This window comes from Cyprinus carpio, chromosome B24 (genome assembly GCF_018340385.1).
Source record: "Cyprinus carpio isolate SPL01 chromosome B24, ASM1834038v1, whole genome shotgun sequence".
NCBI lineage: Eukaryota > Metazoa > Chordata > Actinopteri > Cypriniformes > Cyprinidae > Cyprinus > Cyprinus carpio.
Window position 1 is genome coordinate 22,319,690 of NC_056620.1, and position 17,913 is coordinate 22,337,602.

Sequence of the window (17,913 nt, forward strand, 5' to 3'; positions counted from 1 at the left end):
TAAAGTGTGCATTTTACAGATTGAATTAATTGTTTTTCAGTTTTTTTTTTTACTTCATACACAAAACAGACCCAAATTTCATAGCTATTCACTGTAAACCTTGCTCTCCGATGATCTCTTTTGTATGTAGAGTTACGTGGACTACATCCGCAACCTTCCCATCACTGCTGAACCTGAGGTCTTCGGCCTCCACAGCAACGCTAACATCACCAAAGACAACCAGGAGACCAATCAGCTGTTAGATGGAGTGCTGCTGACTCTGCCGAGACAAACTAGCGGCGGAGCCAAATCACCACAGGTGGGAGGATGCAGATCATAAATGATAAATGATTGGCAGTTTTGTGTACCTGGTCTCTCTGACAGCAGGTTTGTCTGTGCCCACAGGAAATAGTGGACGAGCTGGCCGGGGGAATGCTGGCCAAACTCCCTCCTGATTTCGACATTGAGATGGTGACCAATAAATACCCTCTCCTTTATGAGGAGTCGATGAACACCGTCTTACGGCAGGAACTTATTCGCTTCAACAGGTGCTAGATTTATTCGTTACCTACATCGATTTGCATATAATAATGTTCTTGTAGCTCAAACAGTAGAGCTTGCAATCATGCAATGAATGCCTGAACTGATAACATTTATACATTTAATACGATACAAGTTGATTGGATAAAAGCATCTGCCAATTGCATAAATGTACAGGCTGTCAAAGGTGGTCCGTAGCAGCCTGATAAACACCCAGAAGGCACTTCGGGGGCAGGTTGTGATGTCATCTGAGCTGGAGAATGTCTTCAACAGTCTTCTCGTTGGGAAAGTGCCAGCCATGTGGGCCGCAAAGTCCTACCCTTCCCTCAAACCCCTCGGAAGCTATGTGTCCGACTTTCTCGCCAGACTGCAGTTCCTGCAGGTGAACACTAGTAGCTATGGCTAAGACAGATGCACATGACAAGAGAGAGGCTCATGCTCCTTTAATGTTTATAAAAAAAAAAAAAAACTTCAATTGTTACCAACTGATGCACCTAGTTTCAGGGTAAATACAGTCAAATGAGATGCTATTATAATTTTATTCATTTTTTGAATTAGTTTTTATTATTGTATTTTCCATTTTTAATTTTAGGTCACTTTTTAGTAATTTTGTTGTGTTTTTGCCATTTTTATTAGCTTTAGTTTATATAGTTTTTATTCATTTTTATGTATTGTAGTACATTTAGTTCAACTAAATTTATATGAGAAATGTTGCCTTGCCAGCTAGCTAAAAATGAAAGTTTTGAAATATTTAATTTAATTTTTAGAAAAAAAAATTTTTTTTTAACCGTTTTAGTTTCAGTTAATTATACCCTGCCTAGATTGCAATTAATATCATTATCAACATGAAAGAACACTGTCTTTTTAAATATGTGTAGGACCAAACACTTCCATCTTATAGTGTGCACTATGCTGGAATAGAACACTTGGTCGGCCGGTGTGTGCACGGATAATAATAAAACCAGTTGCCCACTACCTAGGACAGTTTTGCAATACGAACCAAGAATTTTCTCATTTTTAAGCCATCTTTTTGTGTGTGTGTTTTAGGACTGGATTGATAATGGCCCTCCATCTGTGTTCTGGATATCTGCGTTTTATTTCACTCAGTCATTCCTCACTGGTGTGTCTCAGAATTTCGCTCGCAAGTACACCATCCCCATTGACTACATCGGCTTTGAGTTTGAGGTCTGTGTGCCAATGAGAGCAAACAAAAAACTGATTCACTTTAAATGTTAATGCTCACCGAGGCTGCATTTATTTGACCAAAGATACAGTAATATTGTGAAATGTATAAATAACTGTTTTCTATTGCAATATACTTTAAAATAGAATTTATTTCTTTGATCAAAGCTGAATTTTCAACATCATTACTCCAGTCTTCAGTGTCACATGATCCTTTAGAAATCATTTTAATATGCTGATTGGCTGCTCAAGAAACATTTCTGATTATTATCAATGTTGAAAAAGTTTTTTTTCAATTTTTCAGGATTCTTTGATGAATAGAAAGCTCAAAAGAACTGCATTTATGTGAAAGAGAAATCTTTTGTAACATTATGTCTTTACTGTCACTTCAGATCAATTTAACGCATCCTTGCTTAATAAAAATATTAATTTCTTTATATGTATATAATAATGTGCTTCTTTTTTAGGTCTGTAAACAGGAAACTCACATGGAGCAGAAGCCGGAGGATGGTGCGTACGTCCGTGGTCTTTTCCTTGAGGGAGCGCGCTGGGATCGAGAGCACATGGTTATCGGTGAGTCTGTTCCTAAAGTCCTCTTCGACACGCTGCCCATAATCTGGCTGAAGCCCGGAGAGAGCGCCAGCTTCCTGCACGAGAGTGTTTACGTCTGCCCCGTGTACAAGACCAGCGCCAGGCGTGGGACTCTCTCCACCACTGGTCACTCCACAAACTACGTGCTGTCCATCGAGCTGCCCTCGGACAAGCCGCAGAAACACTGGATCAACCGCGGCGTCGCCTGCCTCTGCCAACTAGACAACTGAGCATATCAGAGCTTGCATTTATGTTTACATGTTAACACGCCAAAAACTGATAAAATACAAGACTACAGCACTATCGTTGTTATGTTTAATACAATTAAATGGATAATATTAATAAATAAATGATGCATGTTAACTTCGATGCCATTTAAATGTGCAGAGACAAACCATTTGAGGGTGTAAATTCAACAAACTTTAATTGAAATACAGTTAGATTCTTTAAATGCAACATTAACTGAGACATTTATACAATGCAGTATATGACAAATATAATAAATACACCTCTAACATCAAACAAAACAGCTCACATTAAAGGGATAGTTCACCTGAAAATGTATTCACCCCCATGTTGTTCCAAACCTTTCATGATATTTTGTAGAAAGTACCACCACTGACTTCCATATTATTTTTTTCCATTCAAGAAAGAACCTCGTATACAATGGAAGAAAGACAGTCTATAGTATGTGATAGAATTTCTGGGTGAAGTATCCCTGATATAATATTCATTATGGTTTGCACTGGCAGTGAGAATAACTTCACTGTGATCTGTTTCATAATGCTGTCATTTTAGCTAGAAATAACATGAACAGACAAGGATTTATAATGTTTCCGGATGCTTCTGAGCACTTCTGAGCACTTCTGCACAGTCTGTGTGTGTCAGGTCTCATCGTGAGAGTGCAGGTACACCGGCTTGGCTTGTTTCCTCAGTCTCTGCTGAGCTCGCAGCTTTCTGCCTTTCTGAGTGGCCAGACCCATCGGAGGAAGATACGTCTGAGAGAGAAGATATATGAAATATTTCTGTGTGACGGCAAAGAACATGTCCTGTATCAAGTAAGATTTCACCGAAAACTCAAAAGAACAGACAAGGCCTCACACAGGATCATTAAGGCTTTCTGAATGAACTATTACTTTCATTAAAGTTAAAAACACATCTATGGAAACTTGTTTCTTGCACAGAAAAAAAAGGTAATTGCAAACTGTGAATCTTATCTATTCAGACTTTTTCTCACAATTGAGTTTATAGCTTACAATTTTAACTTTTATTTCTGAATTCTAAGTTCACATCTCGCAATTCAGTTGTTGTTTCCACCATGCAATAAAAATGGTAATTGCAATTTTATCTGACAATTCAGATTTTTCTCTCAATTCCGTCTGAGTTTATATCTCAATTCCACGTTTATTCTGAGCAATTTGCAAGAAATGTGACGGACATCAAATTCATCATATTCTATTTACAAATATAGTAATATTATTATTAGTGCTTATGATGATATGTAGAGATACTTACTGGTCTAGGATAGGGGTTCCTATAATGCAGTCCTGACATGAAAAACAGAAAACAACCATTTTTAGCTGCACACCTGCTATTTGGTAACACCAAGCATCTAAAAAATAGCAGTAACTATTTGATGTAGGATGCACACCTATCTCTATCCGAGCTTCACACTCTTCAGTGCATCTCTTGATTGATTCTGGGTCTGTTATCTGTAACAGAGAAGTTATGAGAGAATATGAGACCTATAGCAGCTCATCCGCAGATCTGAGGTCAGTGCACACCTGCTGGTTCTGTCTGAAGAGGGTTCGAGCCTCCTGAGCGATATATTTCCTCTCGGTGTCAGTGTCGTGTGGAAGAGCAGATTGTGCCGTCCAGCTGCGTGCGATGCGCAGGACCCTCCTGTAGAGAGACAGCACATCTGAACGAGACATCCGGACCCCCTGTGAACACCAAACACAACAATACAGCAAATATATGAAGTTGATGTTCTGTAATGACAGTATGCATCGTTTCACCTTTGATCAGCTCTCTAGGATTCCAAAAAGCATTTTAGATTTTCTGTACATTCATGTTTACCCTTTTTCTTAATTTGTAATGCTCATAATTATTTAGATGGAAAATGCATTAAATTAAATTAGAAAAGAATGCAAAACAAAATATACACTGAATATAAATTATTACACACACACACACAAATAATATATATATATATATATATATATATATATATATATATATATATATATATATATATATATACAGTAGTCACTTAAAAATGTTGACTAGTATATAAATAAATAAACAAATATACAGTTATGCAGCTTGAATTAACATTTAAATATGTTTTGTATATACAGAATTATATATTAGATGATTATTTCAATAATTATGTGTGATAATTGGCTATGTAAAATAATGAATATATGATTGTTTAAAAAATTATGCAGCATGATCAACAAAAAAAATACTTATACATATAATGAATATATTCTAGTAATAAAGTATAAATTCGTACACATTAATATATAGAGAGAAAATGACTATTTTAACAATTACGCAACATGATAATATGTAACAATATTTTAAATCGCTAATTACTTCCCTGCATAATTAATTGAAATTATCATTATTATTCAGTATAAAATATTCATGCACGTAAATGTGATACAAGCAGAAATCTGCAGCAGTGTGTATGTGTGACCTCTGTGTTACTGTTATGTCAATAATGTTTGCGATATATCTGACACACGTTATAGTTATTACAGTCTTCTCGCTTTATTCTGAGGGAGTCTAGTTGCTTGTCAGCTCTACTTCCCGATGAAAATCATATTACCTGTGCGTGATTAGATCAATACCGCTTATGTGAGCATCTCCACACTTCCGCACTTCAGCGTCCACGTGCTCGCGAGCGCTGACGTCTCGAACTGCGGGGAGTTTTGTTTCGAGCTAGTCCTTAACGCTCTCGTGTTGCGCAGTTAGAGATGTTTGGGGGAGCTATTTCTGCGCGGCTTTTGCGCATGTCTCCTCGAACCCAAACAAAAAGAGAAACTGCGATCAATCAGCGGCCGATCCGCGTCTCCGTGGTTCCGTGCGCCCGCTTCGAGTCCACCACGATCCTCTCAGACCCCTAACAGCGACCCAGAGGAGTGTGGGAGCTGCTAAACGCGGAGGGTTTACCGGAACCGGCTTGGATCGGGCGCAGGCTCGGTTCGGTTCGGGGGTGTAGAAAGGGATGCGAGGGAACTGTCAACTATGATCATCTCTTGACCCAGTCAGCATCAGAAGCACACAAAGAGAAGCTCTCCTGCGTATACACAGAGATTCAGAACCGATCCGGTTCGGCTGGAGGCTGGGATTAGCTTTAGCTTTAGCATGACAGCAGCGATGCGCTGATTCCGACCCATCTCATCATCTTCCCACAGGTAAAGCAACACAAAACACCTCCACTTCACATCTCTGCTGCCTTTCTGACAACATTCTACACATTTCAGAGTTTAACGGAAGTGTAGTGTGTGTACATAAACCGCCTCATCTGAAGCTAACCAGCTAAGATGCTAACACGAGAGCAGCTCTTTAAAAGACTTTAACTGTCGCGTTCATTATTTCAGCAACGTTACTCAAACACAGCCGCGTATTAATATAGCAACTATCTAGAGCTCATTTATTTAGGATAGCTGGGGGTTTTGCTGTATAGACGGACAGTTACTCGTAATTTAAAGGAAAAGTTTCTCTTTTATACTGATAGAGACTTCTGGCTGTGGCTCAGATCTAGTGAGCTGCTTACATAGACTGCTTTATCTTGATCAAATATCACACATGATGCCTAAAAATGTTGCATATATATAAAACAGATGGGCTGATAATGGGGTGTGTATGATTTAGATGCTCAACAGGCTGCGTTTGCATATGATGCACAAATATGTTGACTAGATAGACAACATAACTATACATAACTGACTGTATCATAATGTTATATTCAAATAATTTATTTAAAAATGGCTTTTAATGTAATAGAACTGTCGACAGTTGATATTAAACACTCACAAAGAAGTACCGTGGTGTTACCGTGTTTTAAAAGAAAAGTTAAGAGAGAACCGGTGTAAAAATTGACATTTTTTAAATGTAATGATATTAAATGAATAACAAAAATAAGACTGAAATTAAAGATTAGATTCAGATCAATTAAAAATAAGTTATATACGAATAAAAATTTGGATTGAAATAATCACGTTAGATTGAAATGAATAAACATTGGATTAAAATAAAAAACTAATTCATAAATAATTAAAAAATATATAAATAATAATTAGATTAAAATAAAAAATAAATTCATAAATAATTAATATATAAATAATAATTAGATAAAAAAATAAATTCATAAATAACTAAAATATATAAATAATAATTAGATAAAAAAATAAAAAAAATAATAAATAATTAAAATATATATAAATAATAATTAGATTAAAATATTTAGTAAAAGAGTAAATAAAATTTTACAGTAGTTTAATAAATGGTTATAATAAATAATATACTGTAAGTAGGGAAAAAACACAAAATATAGCTTAATAGAAACTAGGTATTTTCCAAATAATATTTTAAACATTTATAATATTTTTTTTCATGGTGTAAATTGCAGAATAATGATATTCGGGGGCCCTCTGCTTTAAGGTATCTGACTGTGGTATTAATATATTTTTGGTTGGGTTATTGATATGTATTTTAAGTGCTTTGGAGTGGTATGTAAATACTATGATAAGTGAATATGCAAATCATACAGTACTATTATAAATCATGTAGTACATCAATAAATATGAGATTTCTTGTATGTAATCACTAGTTTTCACTGTCCGTACACTGTTACACTGGTAAATGCAGCTCATAATGCAAGGCTGCGGATGCTGTTAGGTGTTGATTATCAATCTACGAATGTGATTTTGTTCTCGCTCTTGACCTTTGACCCCGTCAGGTGTGCGTTGCTGTGATGATGACCCCTGTCAGGTTATGTGTCATTTAATCGTGGCGTCGGTCACACCAGAAATCCAACACCTCTAATGTAACCCAGCTCCATCTGCGCTGTTTTATTTAGGTCGCCTCGTGGGTATTGTGTTGTGGGTTGGTTAGTTAGAGCGAGAGGAAACGGTTTCGGAGGACTGAGGTGTGTTGTGTGTTGTTTCTGTGTGCCGTCTCATTTTCTAACAGCTGTTTGGTTTGCGTGTGCTCAGGCTAGCGGATGTTCCGGCCGTCTCCATGGAGTTTCCTCAGATGACACGTCGCTTCAGTGCTCAGGGATCTGGGTGAGTCAGTGCGTCCCACACTACTACACCACACGTGTGTGTCCTGAGCGCTCTGAGCCCAGCTCCTCACCTCCGCGCATCATTCCTCAGCTGCATGCTGATTGGTCGATGCAGGGATGCAGTGTATGCCACTGCACAGCATCCACAGAGACCAGCTGTTAAAGGGATAGTTCACCCAAATATTAAAATTATGTCATTAACGACTCACCCTCATGTCGTTCCAAACCCGTAAGAGCTCCGTTCATCTTCAGAACACAGTTTAAGATATTTTAGATTTAGTCCGAGAGCTTTCTGTCCCTCCATTGAGAATGTATGTACCGGTATACTGTCCACGTCCAGAAAGGTAATAAAAACATCTTCAAAGTAGTCCATGTGACATCAGAGGGTCCGTTAGAATTTGTTAAAGCATCGAAAATACATTTTGGTCCAAAAATAACAAAAATGATGACTTTATTCAGCGTTGTGGTCTCTTCCGGGTCTGTTGTGAGTGCGTTGGAGGGTCAGAAAGCTCTCGGACTAAATCTAAAATATCTTAAACTGTGTTCTGAAGATGAACGGAGCTCTTACGGGTTTGGAACGACATGAGGGTGAGTCATTAATGACATCATTTTAATATTTGGGTGACCACTAGATCTACTAGCACAAGGATGACACTTCATTTAGATGAAATAATGTTTTTTTCTGTCCGTAATATTTTTATTACAGAGCAGCAGCTCAAGAACACTGCGTTTTAAGAATAACAATGTCCTTGATTTGTGATATAGATTTTATGTAAAAACAAAATAATAATTAAGAATGAATTAATATAAAGTAAATAGTCTACTTTATAATATCGTACGTGTTCTCTCATAAAATCTTCTGCATGTTTACATTCTATATAAAATAATTAATATATTAAGTGAGTATTCTACATTATCATTTTTTAAATAGTCTCACATTTATACTGTATAAATAAAAAAATATATATAATGATAAAAAAGTTATCATTAATAATTATTAATGTGAAGGTAAAGGTAGAAGGCAGCATGTTGTAATTTTGTATATATCCTTTATTAAAATGCTCTCTCTCGATTTAAATTCTGTATTAAATATTAAACTAATTTCAATAAATAGTATTATATGAATATTGATTGTAAATAGGCTCTGTAAAAATTATAATCAATAATTATTAATGATGTTAATATCATACTTTATCATTTTGTAAGTACTCTCTTAAAATGCTGTCTCTCTATATAATTCTTTATGAAATAGATCAAAAACATTATACATTATATTACATTATTATTATTATTATTATTAGTGATTGCTTTAAAGTAAATATTCGACTTTAAACTACTCTTATAATTGTAAATAAAGTAAATTAGACATATATTAGCTATTCTATTTATATAATAATTAAGTATTAATAACATACTGTCACAGCTAAAGGACATTATTAGCCAAAGGTTGTAATTCGACAATAAAACATTGTTGAGAGTCTTTGTATTGGATTTTTCACACGTCTGATTGCAGCAATAAACATATTTTATTGGACTGTCCAGCTGTTAATGTATGTAGAAAACTCTTTTATGAAGTGAACTCACTTAAAGAGTTATTTAGTTTAATTTTGCCAGAAAAAGATGTATAATTTTTATCATTTGTTAATGTAAAAAATCTTGTGTAATGTAACTTGTGTTGTTTTGCTTGTTTTCATTCTGTTTGTTATACTTGTGTTTTTTTTTATTTTTTTTTTTTTTTTTTTTTTGATGTGAATATAGTATGATATTGTGATGTGGTTTTATAAAAATATACTACTGCTACTACTGATTATGGCAATAATTCATATTTGATCCTAGTGCTGTCAAACGATTAATCACGATTTTTGTTTACATAATATGTGTGTATACAAACACATGCATGTGTATGTATCTAAGAAAAATATGTTGTTTATATATTAATTATATTTATATATAAGAATATAAATGTATATAATTGTAACTATTTTCAAAATATATACTGTATGTGTGTGTATTTATATATACATAATAAATGTACACAATACACATACATATGTTATTTAAACAAACACTTATTTTGAATGCGATTAATCGTTTGACAGCACTATTTGATACATTCTGTAGCTTATATATATATATTTCAAAGGCATCACATAATGGTGCTCATAAGTAAACTGTTGTGTCTCACGGCTCTTCTGTGAGAGAAAAATAAATCTGTTTTATTTAATATTGAACACATAAACAAAAGCCAGAAACAAAGAAACCCACGTGATGAATTATGGAGACGCATTGTTCTCATTCCTCTGAAGACACAAACGGCTCGGTATTATTGTGTTATTCTGAGTGGGTTCTTCAGATGGGATCTCGCCCCGGCCTAGTGACACAGTTTTTCAGTATGTTTGCTCCTGTCCTGGTGGAAGCGTTCATGAGTTCTTCATGTCATCATGTAGCCAATCAGAATGCGGGAGGAGCAGCGGCTGCGAGAATCACACACTGATTACTAGTTCAGCCACCACAATGAATAGATTTCACCACACTGGTTAGTTACCGTCCTGCCCTTCCTCTGATTCACTGTCCGGCTGCAATTTACCACACACTGTATCACTGCTTGTCTTTGCGTGATTCATACAAGATGATTCAATGGATCTGCTTTTCCAAAAAGAAATGCAGAATTAAACAAAATCACAAGTTCAGAAAACAGTTCAAGAATAGGGAGCGTTAACCGCAGTGAGATACAGCAACGCTGTGTGGAAGGAAGTGAAGCTCAGGTTCATCTAGGGAACTTTGTGTTTGTGGCTTTGAAAAGAGGAACAATATACGTGCTGTATAGATTCATCTGATCGTCATTGTTCTTTGGAAGTGGGATGAAAAGGGTTGTGAAAACCTCTTTCTTTGACATTAACACTCAGCTTAATTAAAGCCCGAGACACACTGCATGATTTTAGCAATCTTGTAAGATCATTGCTAGGGTTGGGAACCGAGAACCGGTTCTTATTCAGAACTGGATCTGTTTTTTGAAAAGAACTGGAACCGTGAGCAATTTATACGTTTCGGTTCCGAAAACGGTTCTGGTGCGACACGTGACCAAGCGCCGTGAGCAGCGTTTGATGATTCGGGGTTTCCCGTAAAGCAGTGGTTCCCAATCCTGGTCCTGGAGAACCCCCAACACTGCACGTTTTTGGTTTCTCTCTTATCTGACGCACACATTTGCTTTCGCCTTTCCTAATAATGTGCTAATTAGCAAGTTTCACGATGAATGCGGTTAAAGTAAACAGTCTCTCTAAGAGCGGCTCGGAAGAGAGGGGCGGGGTCAGCAGAGCTCATTAACATTTAAAGGAAAATGCTACAAAAGGCTTGCTCTGAAAAGAGCTGTTTTTGACAGGGTAAAAAAGGTGTTTTTTACACTACCGTTGAGAAATTTAAATCAAACTATGTTACAGACTTTTCATTAAGACCCTAAAGAATCATATCAGCTTGTGAAAATGGGCATCCGATGACGCCTTTAAGGTGACTCTCTGTTTGATTCTTTGTAATGAATCTTTGAATCTTTAGGGCATGGTGACTGCTGTCCGTCAGCCAGAGCAGCGGCGTCTAGCAGGGGTCGTCTGGACCTGAGGGAAGACCTCAGAGAGAGGACGCGGACGGGACAACCAATACGGGAACGAGAGCGAGAGAGACATGGGGCAGTGTGTGACTAAATGTAAAAACCCCACATCCTCTCTGGGCAGTAAAAGTGGCGAAAAGGATGCTGGGAAATCGCATGGTAAAAAAGGCGGCGCGCACAAGGAGGAAGTGGCCAAGTCTTCCACTGACGTCATATTCAACGGCACCAAAGTGTCCGAGGTGACGGTGGAGGGCACCACGGCTCCGGCCGTCTCCGCAGACGTGCGGCGGGAGCAGAGCGCACAGGACGGTGAAGGAGTGTCGCTCGCTCGGATCGACGAGCTGTTCTTGTGTTATAAGGACGAGCACGAAGATGCCATCCTGGAGGAGGGGATGGAGCGCTTCTGCAACGATCTGTGCGTCGATCCGGCCGAGTTCAAAGTGCTGGTGCTGGCCTGGAAGTTCCAGGCTGCTACCATGTGCAAGTTTACAAGGTGAGTCTGCGATCGAGATTTTTACTGTTTTTGAAAGAAGTGTCTTCTGCTCACCAGTAAAAAATTTGAAATATTATTACAATTTTAAATGTTTTCATTTTGAATATATTGTAAAATTTGTGATCAAAGCTGTATTTTCAGCATCATTACTCCAATCTTCAGTATCACATGATCCTTCAGAAATCATTCTAATATGCAGATTTGCTGCTCAAGAAACATTTATTATTATTATTATCAGAGTAGAAAGGTTCATGCAGCTTCATATCTTTGTGGAAACCATGATGTTTTTTTCATTTTCAGGATTCTTTGATAAATAGAAAATAAAAATAGCATTTATTTGAAATAGATTTTTTTTTCTAACATTATAAATGTTTATACTCACACTATTTTACATCATTTTAATGCATCCCTCCTTAATAAAAGTATTAATTTGTTAAAAAAAAAAATTTGAGAATGCACTGCTTCATAATAAAATCCATCCATTTTTTTTTTATGTGTGCTATGTTTTTACGCTGTTGAGGATGTCATTCAGTATTTATACTGTGCAGTTGATTATCGTATCCCAGAATGCAATGCACAGAGCTTGATCTTCCATTTAATGTGCAACAGAAGTCCTGGAAGTGACACGTATCATAATTTGTAACAGTTCTTTCATCATTCAACAGTCAAAATTGAATTATTGTAGCATAATACACTAATATTGGGTTCTGAATAGAGTTCTACAGCACATCATTGTGGATATTATAAGGGTCTGAGGGAAAAAATGGAAAAAGTTAAGTTGAAGAAAACAAAATAAAAAATGGATGTTTTCCCAGTGTTCTTGTTGAATAGCACTGGAGTGAGAGATCATTAGTCACTGCAGTTCCTCCAGAAACAGATAGAAACACGCAAAGATTGCTTCATCACCTCAAAGTGTTGCAATGACGCCGTTTCAGCCGAGTGTTTGGCAGTGGGTTTTTTCCCCAGTATTTATGTGGCTTTAATGTTTAGTGTTGCGGGTAACGCATAACAAGTAATGCAAGTTGTGTAATCATATTATGTTTTTTTCAAGCAGCTAGTAAAATAATGCATTCCTTTTTAATCTACAAGAAAAAATTACCATGATTACAAATGTGATATTGATTTACAGTTCAGTAAACTAGAAGTTAATTTAGAGACGTGCGTTTTAGACACCATATTGCCTGCTTTTGCTCTATTTCGACAACAAAAATAATTCCAAACACAGCTACAGCACTGTTTTGAGTCTCTGAGCAACATGACGGTGATTCGTTCCTGAATGAATCAACAGTTTAAAGGGTTAGTTCACACAAAAATCAAAATGATGTCATTAATGACTCATCCTCATGTCTTTCCAAACCCGTGAGACCTCCGTTCATCTTCGGAACACAGTTTAAGATATTTTAGATTTAGTCCGAGAGCTTTTTGTCCCTCCATTGAGAATGTATGTACGGTATACTGTCCACGTCCAGAAAGGTAATAAAAACATCTTCAAAGTAGTCCATGTGACATCAGAGGGTCCGTTAGAATTTTTTGAATCATCGAAAATACATTTTGGTTCAAAAATATCAAAAACTACGACTTTATTCAGCATTGACTTCTCTCCCGGGTCTGTTATGAGCGCGTTCACAGCACATCCGGTTCGCGAACGAATCACTCGATGTAACCGGATCTTCTTGAACCAGTTCACCAAATCGAACTGAATCGTTTGAAACGGTTCGCGTCAACAATAAGCATTAATCCACAAATGACTTAAGCTGTTAACTTTTTTAACATGGCTGACACTCCCTCTGAGTTAAAATAAATCAATATCCCGGAGTAATTCATTTACTCAAACAGTACACTGACTGAACCGAGCCAGATAACGAACGAAACATTGACTCGTTCTCGAGTCAAGAACCGGTTGCATCGGTTTTCGGATCACCGGTAGTGATGGGAAGTTCTGTTCTTCTCCGCGAACCGGTTCTTTCGGACAGTTTGATTCAATAAACCGGTTGCCGAAAACGGTTCACCAGTTCTTTTGCGCTCGACATAATGAGTTCATTGGCGATGATTGCCCTTGATTCAAGCTTTCGGTTTACCCGCGCTCATAACATTAGCACAGAATCAGTTCAGAATCAATCATCAAGAGAACCAGCTGGGTTCAGACGCGCTGTGTGTCAGTCTGAATCACGCATGCGCAGTATCATCAGCTCCTCGGTTCTCGAATCGGACGCGTCCGACAGAAACGGGTCTTGACTCGAGAACGAGTCAATGTTTCGTTCGTTATCTGGCTCGGTTCAGTCAGTGTACTGTTTGAGTAAATGAATTACTCCGGGATATTGATTTATTTGAACTCAGAGGGAGTGTCAGCCATGTGTAAAAAAAGTTAACAGCTTAAGTCATTTGTGGATTAATGCTTATTGTTGACGCGAACCGTTTCAAACGATTCAGTTCGATTTGGTCAACTGGTTCAAGAAGATCCGGTTACATCGAGTGATTCGTTCGCGAACCGGATATCACTAAACTGCAGTGTTGTGAACGCGCTCATAACCGACCCGAGAGAGAAGTCAATGCTGAATAAAGTCGTAGTTTTTGATATTTTTGGACCAAAATGTATTTTCGATGCTTCAAAAAATTCTAACGGACCCTCTGATGTCACATGGACTACTTTGAAGATGTTTTTATTACCTTTCTGGACGTTGACAGTATACCGTACATACATTCTCAATGGAGGGACAGAAAGCTCTCGGACTAAATCTAAAATATCTTAAACTGTGTTCCGAAGATGAACGGAGGTCTCACGGGTTTGGAACGACATGAGGGTGAGTCATTAATGACATAATTTTGATTTTTGGGTGAACTATCCCTTTAAATAATGACTCACTTATTACCAGTGACTTGCTGCCACCTACTGGCGACTTTAATTTCACATTTAAAGTACCTTTTTATTATTTAAATAATTTCAAATAAAAGTATTCAACGTTAAAACATATTTATGCATTTGAAACTGCAGGTTAAATGCATGAAACAGTGTGTAAACACATCTAAATGCCCTTCTAATGCAGCTTCTATGTTTCCTCTGCATTGCAAAGATTAATTTTATTGATACTGATTTCATTAGCTTGGTAACATCCCAAATGTCGTCTTATACTAATTCAATGATTAAATGTAAGAATCAAAAGGTAATGCACACTTTTAGGAAAATGGCTTTATAAAGGTAAAAATGCCCATAAAAGGTAAAAAGCAATTTAAAGATTAATTTCTAGAATATTAAATACTTAGGAGTCAGCAGTCAACGGTAGTACTTAAGATATCAGCACAATAACACACTCAGCGAAACATCGTCTAATTATCGTTATTGATTAAAATCCCAGCAAATATCGAGATGATATTTTTTTGTCAATATGGCACTCCCCTCATAGACTGACAGTTCTCCTGTCCCCGTGTTGAGAGAAATCAGGAGTAAGTGCAGAGGTGCTGTGTGAACACAATCCTTACTGTAGTTCAAGACTAAATATGAACATGCATTTACTCATCTTACTGCACAAAATCAGGTTCAGTGTTCCTCAGAAGTTTTTGAGCTGTGCCCTCTACTGTACAGATGTGACTTTACATTTCCTTCAGCCTGAGGTGCATTCATTTCGCTTTTGGTGTGAAAGGACTTTACGATTGGCAAAAATAGAACTTTTTATATCAAAAACAAACAAGATGAGAAAAAGAAATGCAAAAATAAAGCAACGCATTACTTTCCATAAAAAGTAAATGTCATGCAATAAGTTACTTTTTAGGGAGCAACAGAATATTGTAATGCATTACTTTTAAAAGTAACTTTCCCCAACATTGTTAATGATGATGTGCTAAAATAACTAAAATGTAAATAAATATTAATAACCTATATAGACATTAAACATGACAAAAACAACAAAATTACTAAAAGATTAATTAAAATAAAAAAAATGTAAAAAAAAAATTTTTTTTAAAGTAATTCATACAACACACACACACACACACATATATATATATATACATATATATATGTGCCTGTGTGTGTGTGTGTGTGTGTGACCCTGGACAACAAAACCAGTCATAAGGGTAAATTTTTCAAAATTGAGATTTATACATCATCTGAAAGCTGAATAAATAAGCTTTTCGTTGATGTATGGTTTGTTATGATAGGACAATATTTCTTGGAATCTGGAATCTGAGGGTGCAAAAAATCTAAATATTGAGAAAATCACCTTTAAAGTTATCCAAATGAAGTTCTTAGCAATGCATATTACTAATCAAAAATTAAGTTTGATATATTTATAGTAGGAAATTTACAAAATATCTTCATGGAACATGATCTTTACTTAATATCCTAATGATTTTTGGCAGAAAAGAAAAATCAATAATTTTGACCCATACAGTGTATTTTTGGCTATTGCTCCAGGGTCACACACAAAAACACACACACACACACACACACATATATATATATATATATATATTTCATTCAAATTTGCTTTTGTATAAGGTTTCATTATCAATTCAATTCTGAGCTAATCCTGCCCCATTGAATATGGTCTCCACTGTAAATCCGCCACATTACAGAAGTAATGTTAAATTCCCAGCCTGTCATGTTTGTGTTTGTGTGTCTCAGGAGGGAGTTTGTGGACGGCTGTAAGGCGATCCAGGCCGACAGTATCCCAGGGATCTGCTCCCGGTTCTCCGTGCTGCTAGAGGAGTCCCGTGGAGAAGAGAGTTTCAAAGATCTGTACCGCTTCACCTTCCAGTTCGGGCTGGACGCCGAGCAGGGCCAGCGCTCTCTGCAGCGCTCCATCGCCATCGCGCTGTGGCGGCTCGTCTTCACGCTGGACACGCCGCCGCTGCTGGAGCACTGGCTGGACTTCCTGTCGGAGAATCCGTGCGGCGTGCGCGGCATCTCCCGCGACACCTGGAACATGTTTCTGAACTTCACGCAGAGCATCGGCCAGGACCTCAGCAACTACAGCGAGGACGAGGCCTGGCCCAGCCTCTTCGACTCCTTCGTGGAGTGGGAGACGGAGCGGCGGCGGAGAGAACAGTCGGACTCTGAGGCCGCGTCCGTGTGGCCGGGATCTTGAGGGCGGGTGCGTTTGGGATGGGGGTGAATTCTGGACGATGACGTGCGGAGGTGTTTCTGAGCCCGTCACTCTCCATCCTCTTATTCTAATTATTGTTATGAGATTTTCCGGTCTTACCGCATTGGGCATCCCGGTGCGCTCTCGGACTTCTGTTGTAATGAAAGGGCTCCAAACGAATAGTTTTTTAAAGCACTTTTATTTAAGTTATTGCTGTTGTTCATTTCATTTGTTTTAACGTTTGCATTTCACCCAGAGCGGTTTCCTTGCGCTAATATTTTGGGATTGACCAACACGCCAAAGAAAAGGGAATTCTGTCAGCTGCCTACCGAGTTCGAACACACACACACACACACACTCACACACACACATATTTATGCACGAAAGAAACCCGCACACACACACACATGCCAGCATTAACGCTGCAGGGGACGTGTTTTAACGGTTATTTGTGGTTTGATGGGTGTGTGGTGGTTCTTCTGGTTCTGTTTAACATCAGACTGCGGTGATGTCAAAGAACCTCATTTCTCATGTGCTTCCCTAATCCTCTCTGACTTCATTTTCTTCTCATTCACGTCTCCTCGGATGCATTCATTCATTCTCATGTATTCTCAGTGGTCAGATGTGTGTGAGATTGGGAAATACAGATTCATTTGCAGTTGGAAGTCTGCTGTGAGCTTTTACTGTTATTTTACAGTTTACATTATTTTTTTTTTAATTCAAAGTGATTTCATTTCAGTCTTTTGTGTCTGGTTTTATATAAATGATACAGTTTATAATTAATAAAAATGTGTTCAACATTGGATTTTAGCGTCTTTTTGTACTGTTCACTTTGCGAGAGATTCATGTTTTGATCTCTAATGTCCAGTGCATCATCTGACCAGCGGTGTGAGTCATTTCTGTTCAAATCAGACATTATTATTATTATTTGTACTATTTTTCATGGCCCTGTTTTATAAGTTGTAACACATTATATAATGCATTTCCTTTTTTAAGTGCTGGAACATATATCATCGCAATGAGTATGTGTGGATTTGACATAATTCATTTTAATGGATTTCATTTAATGGAAAAACTGACAATTTATCAGAAAATAATAATTTGTACTCGTCTACGATCAAAAATGTGTTGAAAGTGGAATCTATTA

At 37.2% G+C, this 17,913-nt stretch overlaps 3 protein-coding genes across 3 annotated transcripts in view; 2 read left to right on the forward strand and 1 right to left on the reverse strand.

Moving 5' to 3' along the window:
• dnah3 (dynein axonemal heavy chain 3) overlaps nucleotides 1–2,946 on the forward strand; it is a 36,426-nt gene extending 33,480 nt beyond the window's left edge. Inside the window, 5 exon segments of the mRNA XM_042752328.1 lie at nucleotides 131–298; nucleotides 385–527; nucleotides 697–901; nucleotides 1,567–1,704; nucleotides 2,169–2,946. Of these exon segments, the coding sequence (XP_042608262.1) occupies nucleotides 131–298; nucleotides 385–527; nucleotides 697–901; nucleotides 1,567–1,704; nucleotides 2,169–2,522 (1,008 nt within the window). The 3' untranslated portion in view covers nucleotides 2,523–2,946.
• Nucleotides 2,947–2,984: 38 nt separating this feature from the next.
• On the reverse strand, nucleotides 2,985–5,282 carry lyrm1 (LYR motif containing 1). Its single transcript, XM_042752325.1, has 5 exons — nucleotides 5,129–5,282; nucleotides 4,077–4,235; nucleotides 3,944–4,004; nucleotides 3,808–3,839; nucleotides 2,985–3,290 (listed from the first exon to the last, which is right to left on the reverse strand). Exons 2-5 carry the CDS (start codon nucleotides 4,224–4,226, stop codon nucleotides 3,177–3,179), a joined length of 357 nt encoding a protein of 118 aa, XP_042608259.1. The 5' UTR covers nucleotides 4,227–4,235; nucleotides 5,129–5,282; the 3' UTR covers nucleotides 2,985–3,176.
• Nucleotides 5,283–5,323: 41 nt separating this feature from the next.
• dcun1d3 (defective in cullin neddylation 1 domain containing 3) lies at nucleotides 5,324–17,571 on the forward strand. Its single transcript, XM_019067730.2, has 4 exons — nucleotides 5,324–5,717; nucleotides 7,521–7,592; nucleotides 11,141–11,685; nucleotides 16,307–17,571. The coding sequence occupies exons 3-4, from the start codon at nucleotides 11,267–11,269 to the stop codon at nucleotides 16,767–16,769; spliced, it is 882 nt and encodes a 293-aa protein (XP_018923275.2). The 5' UTR covers nucleotides 5,324–5,717; nucleotides 7,521–7,592; nucleotides 11,141–11,266; the 3' UTR covers nucleotides 16,770–17,571.
• The last annotated feature ends 342 nt before the right edge of the window (nucleotides 17,572–17,913 follow it).

Coding starts and splice junctions, on each gene's coding strand:
- lyrm1 (XM_042752325.1), bottom strand. CDS start 4,226: ATGTCTCGTTCAGATGTGCTGTCTCTCTACAGGAGGGTCCTGCGCATC. Junction 3,840..3,943: donor TGAAGCTCGGATAGAGATAG/GTGTGCATCCTA, acceptor TTTTCATGTCAG/GACTGCATTATAGGAACCCC. Junction 3,291..3,807: donor GGAACCCCTATCCTAGACCA/GTAAGTATCTCT, acceptor CTTCTCTCTCAG/ACGTATCTTCCTCCGATGGG.
- dcun1d3 (XM_019067730.2), top strand. CDS start 11,267: ATGGGGCAGTGTGTGACTAAATGTAAAAACCCCACATCCTCTCTGGGC. Junction 11,686..16,306: donor ACCATGTGCAAGTTTACAAG/GTGAGTCTGCGA, acceptor TGTGTGTCTCAG/GAGGGAGTTTGTGGACGGCT.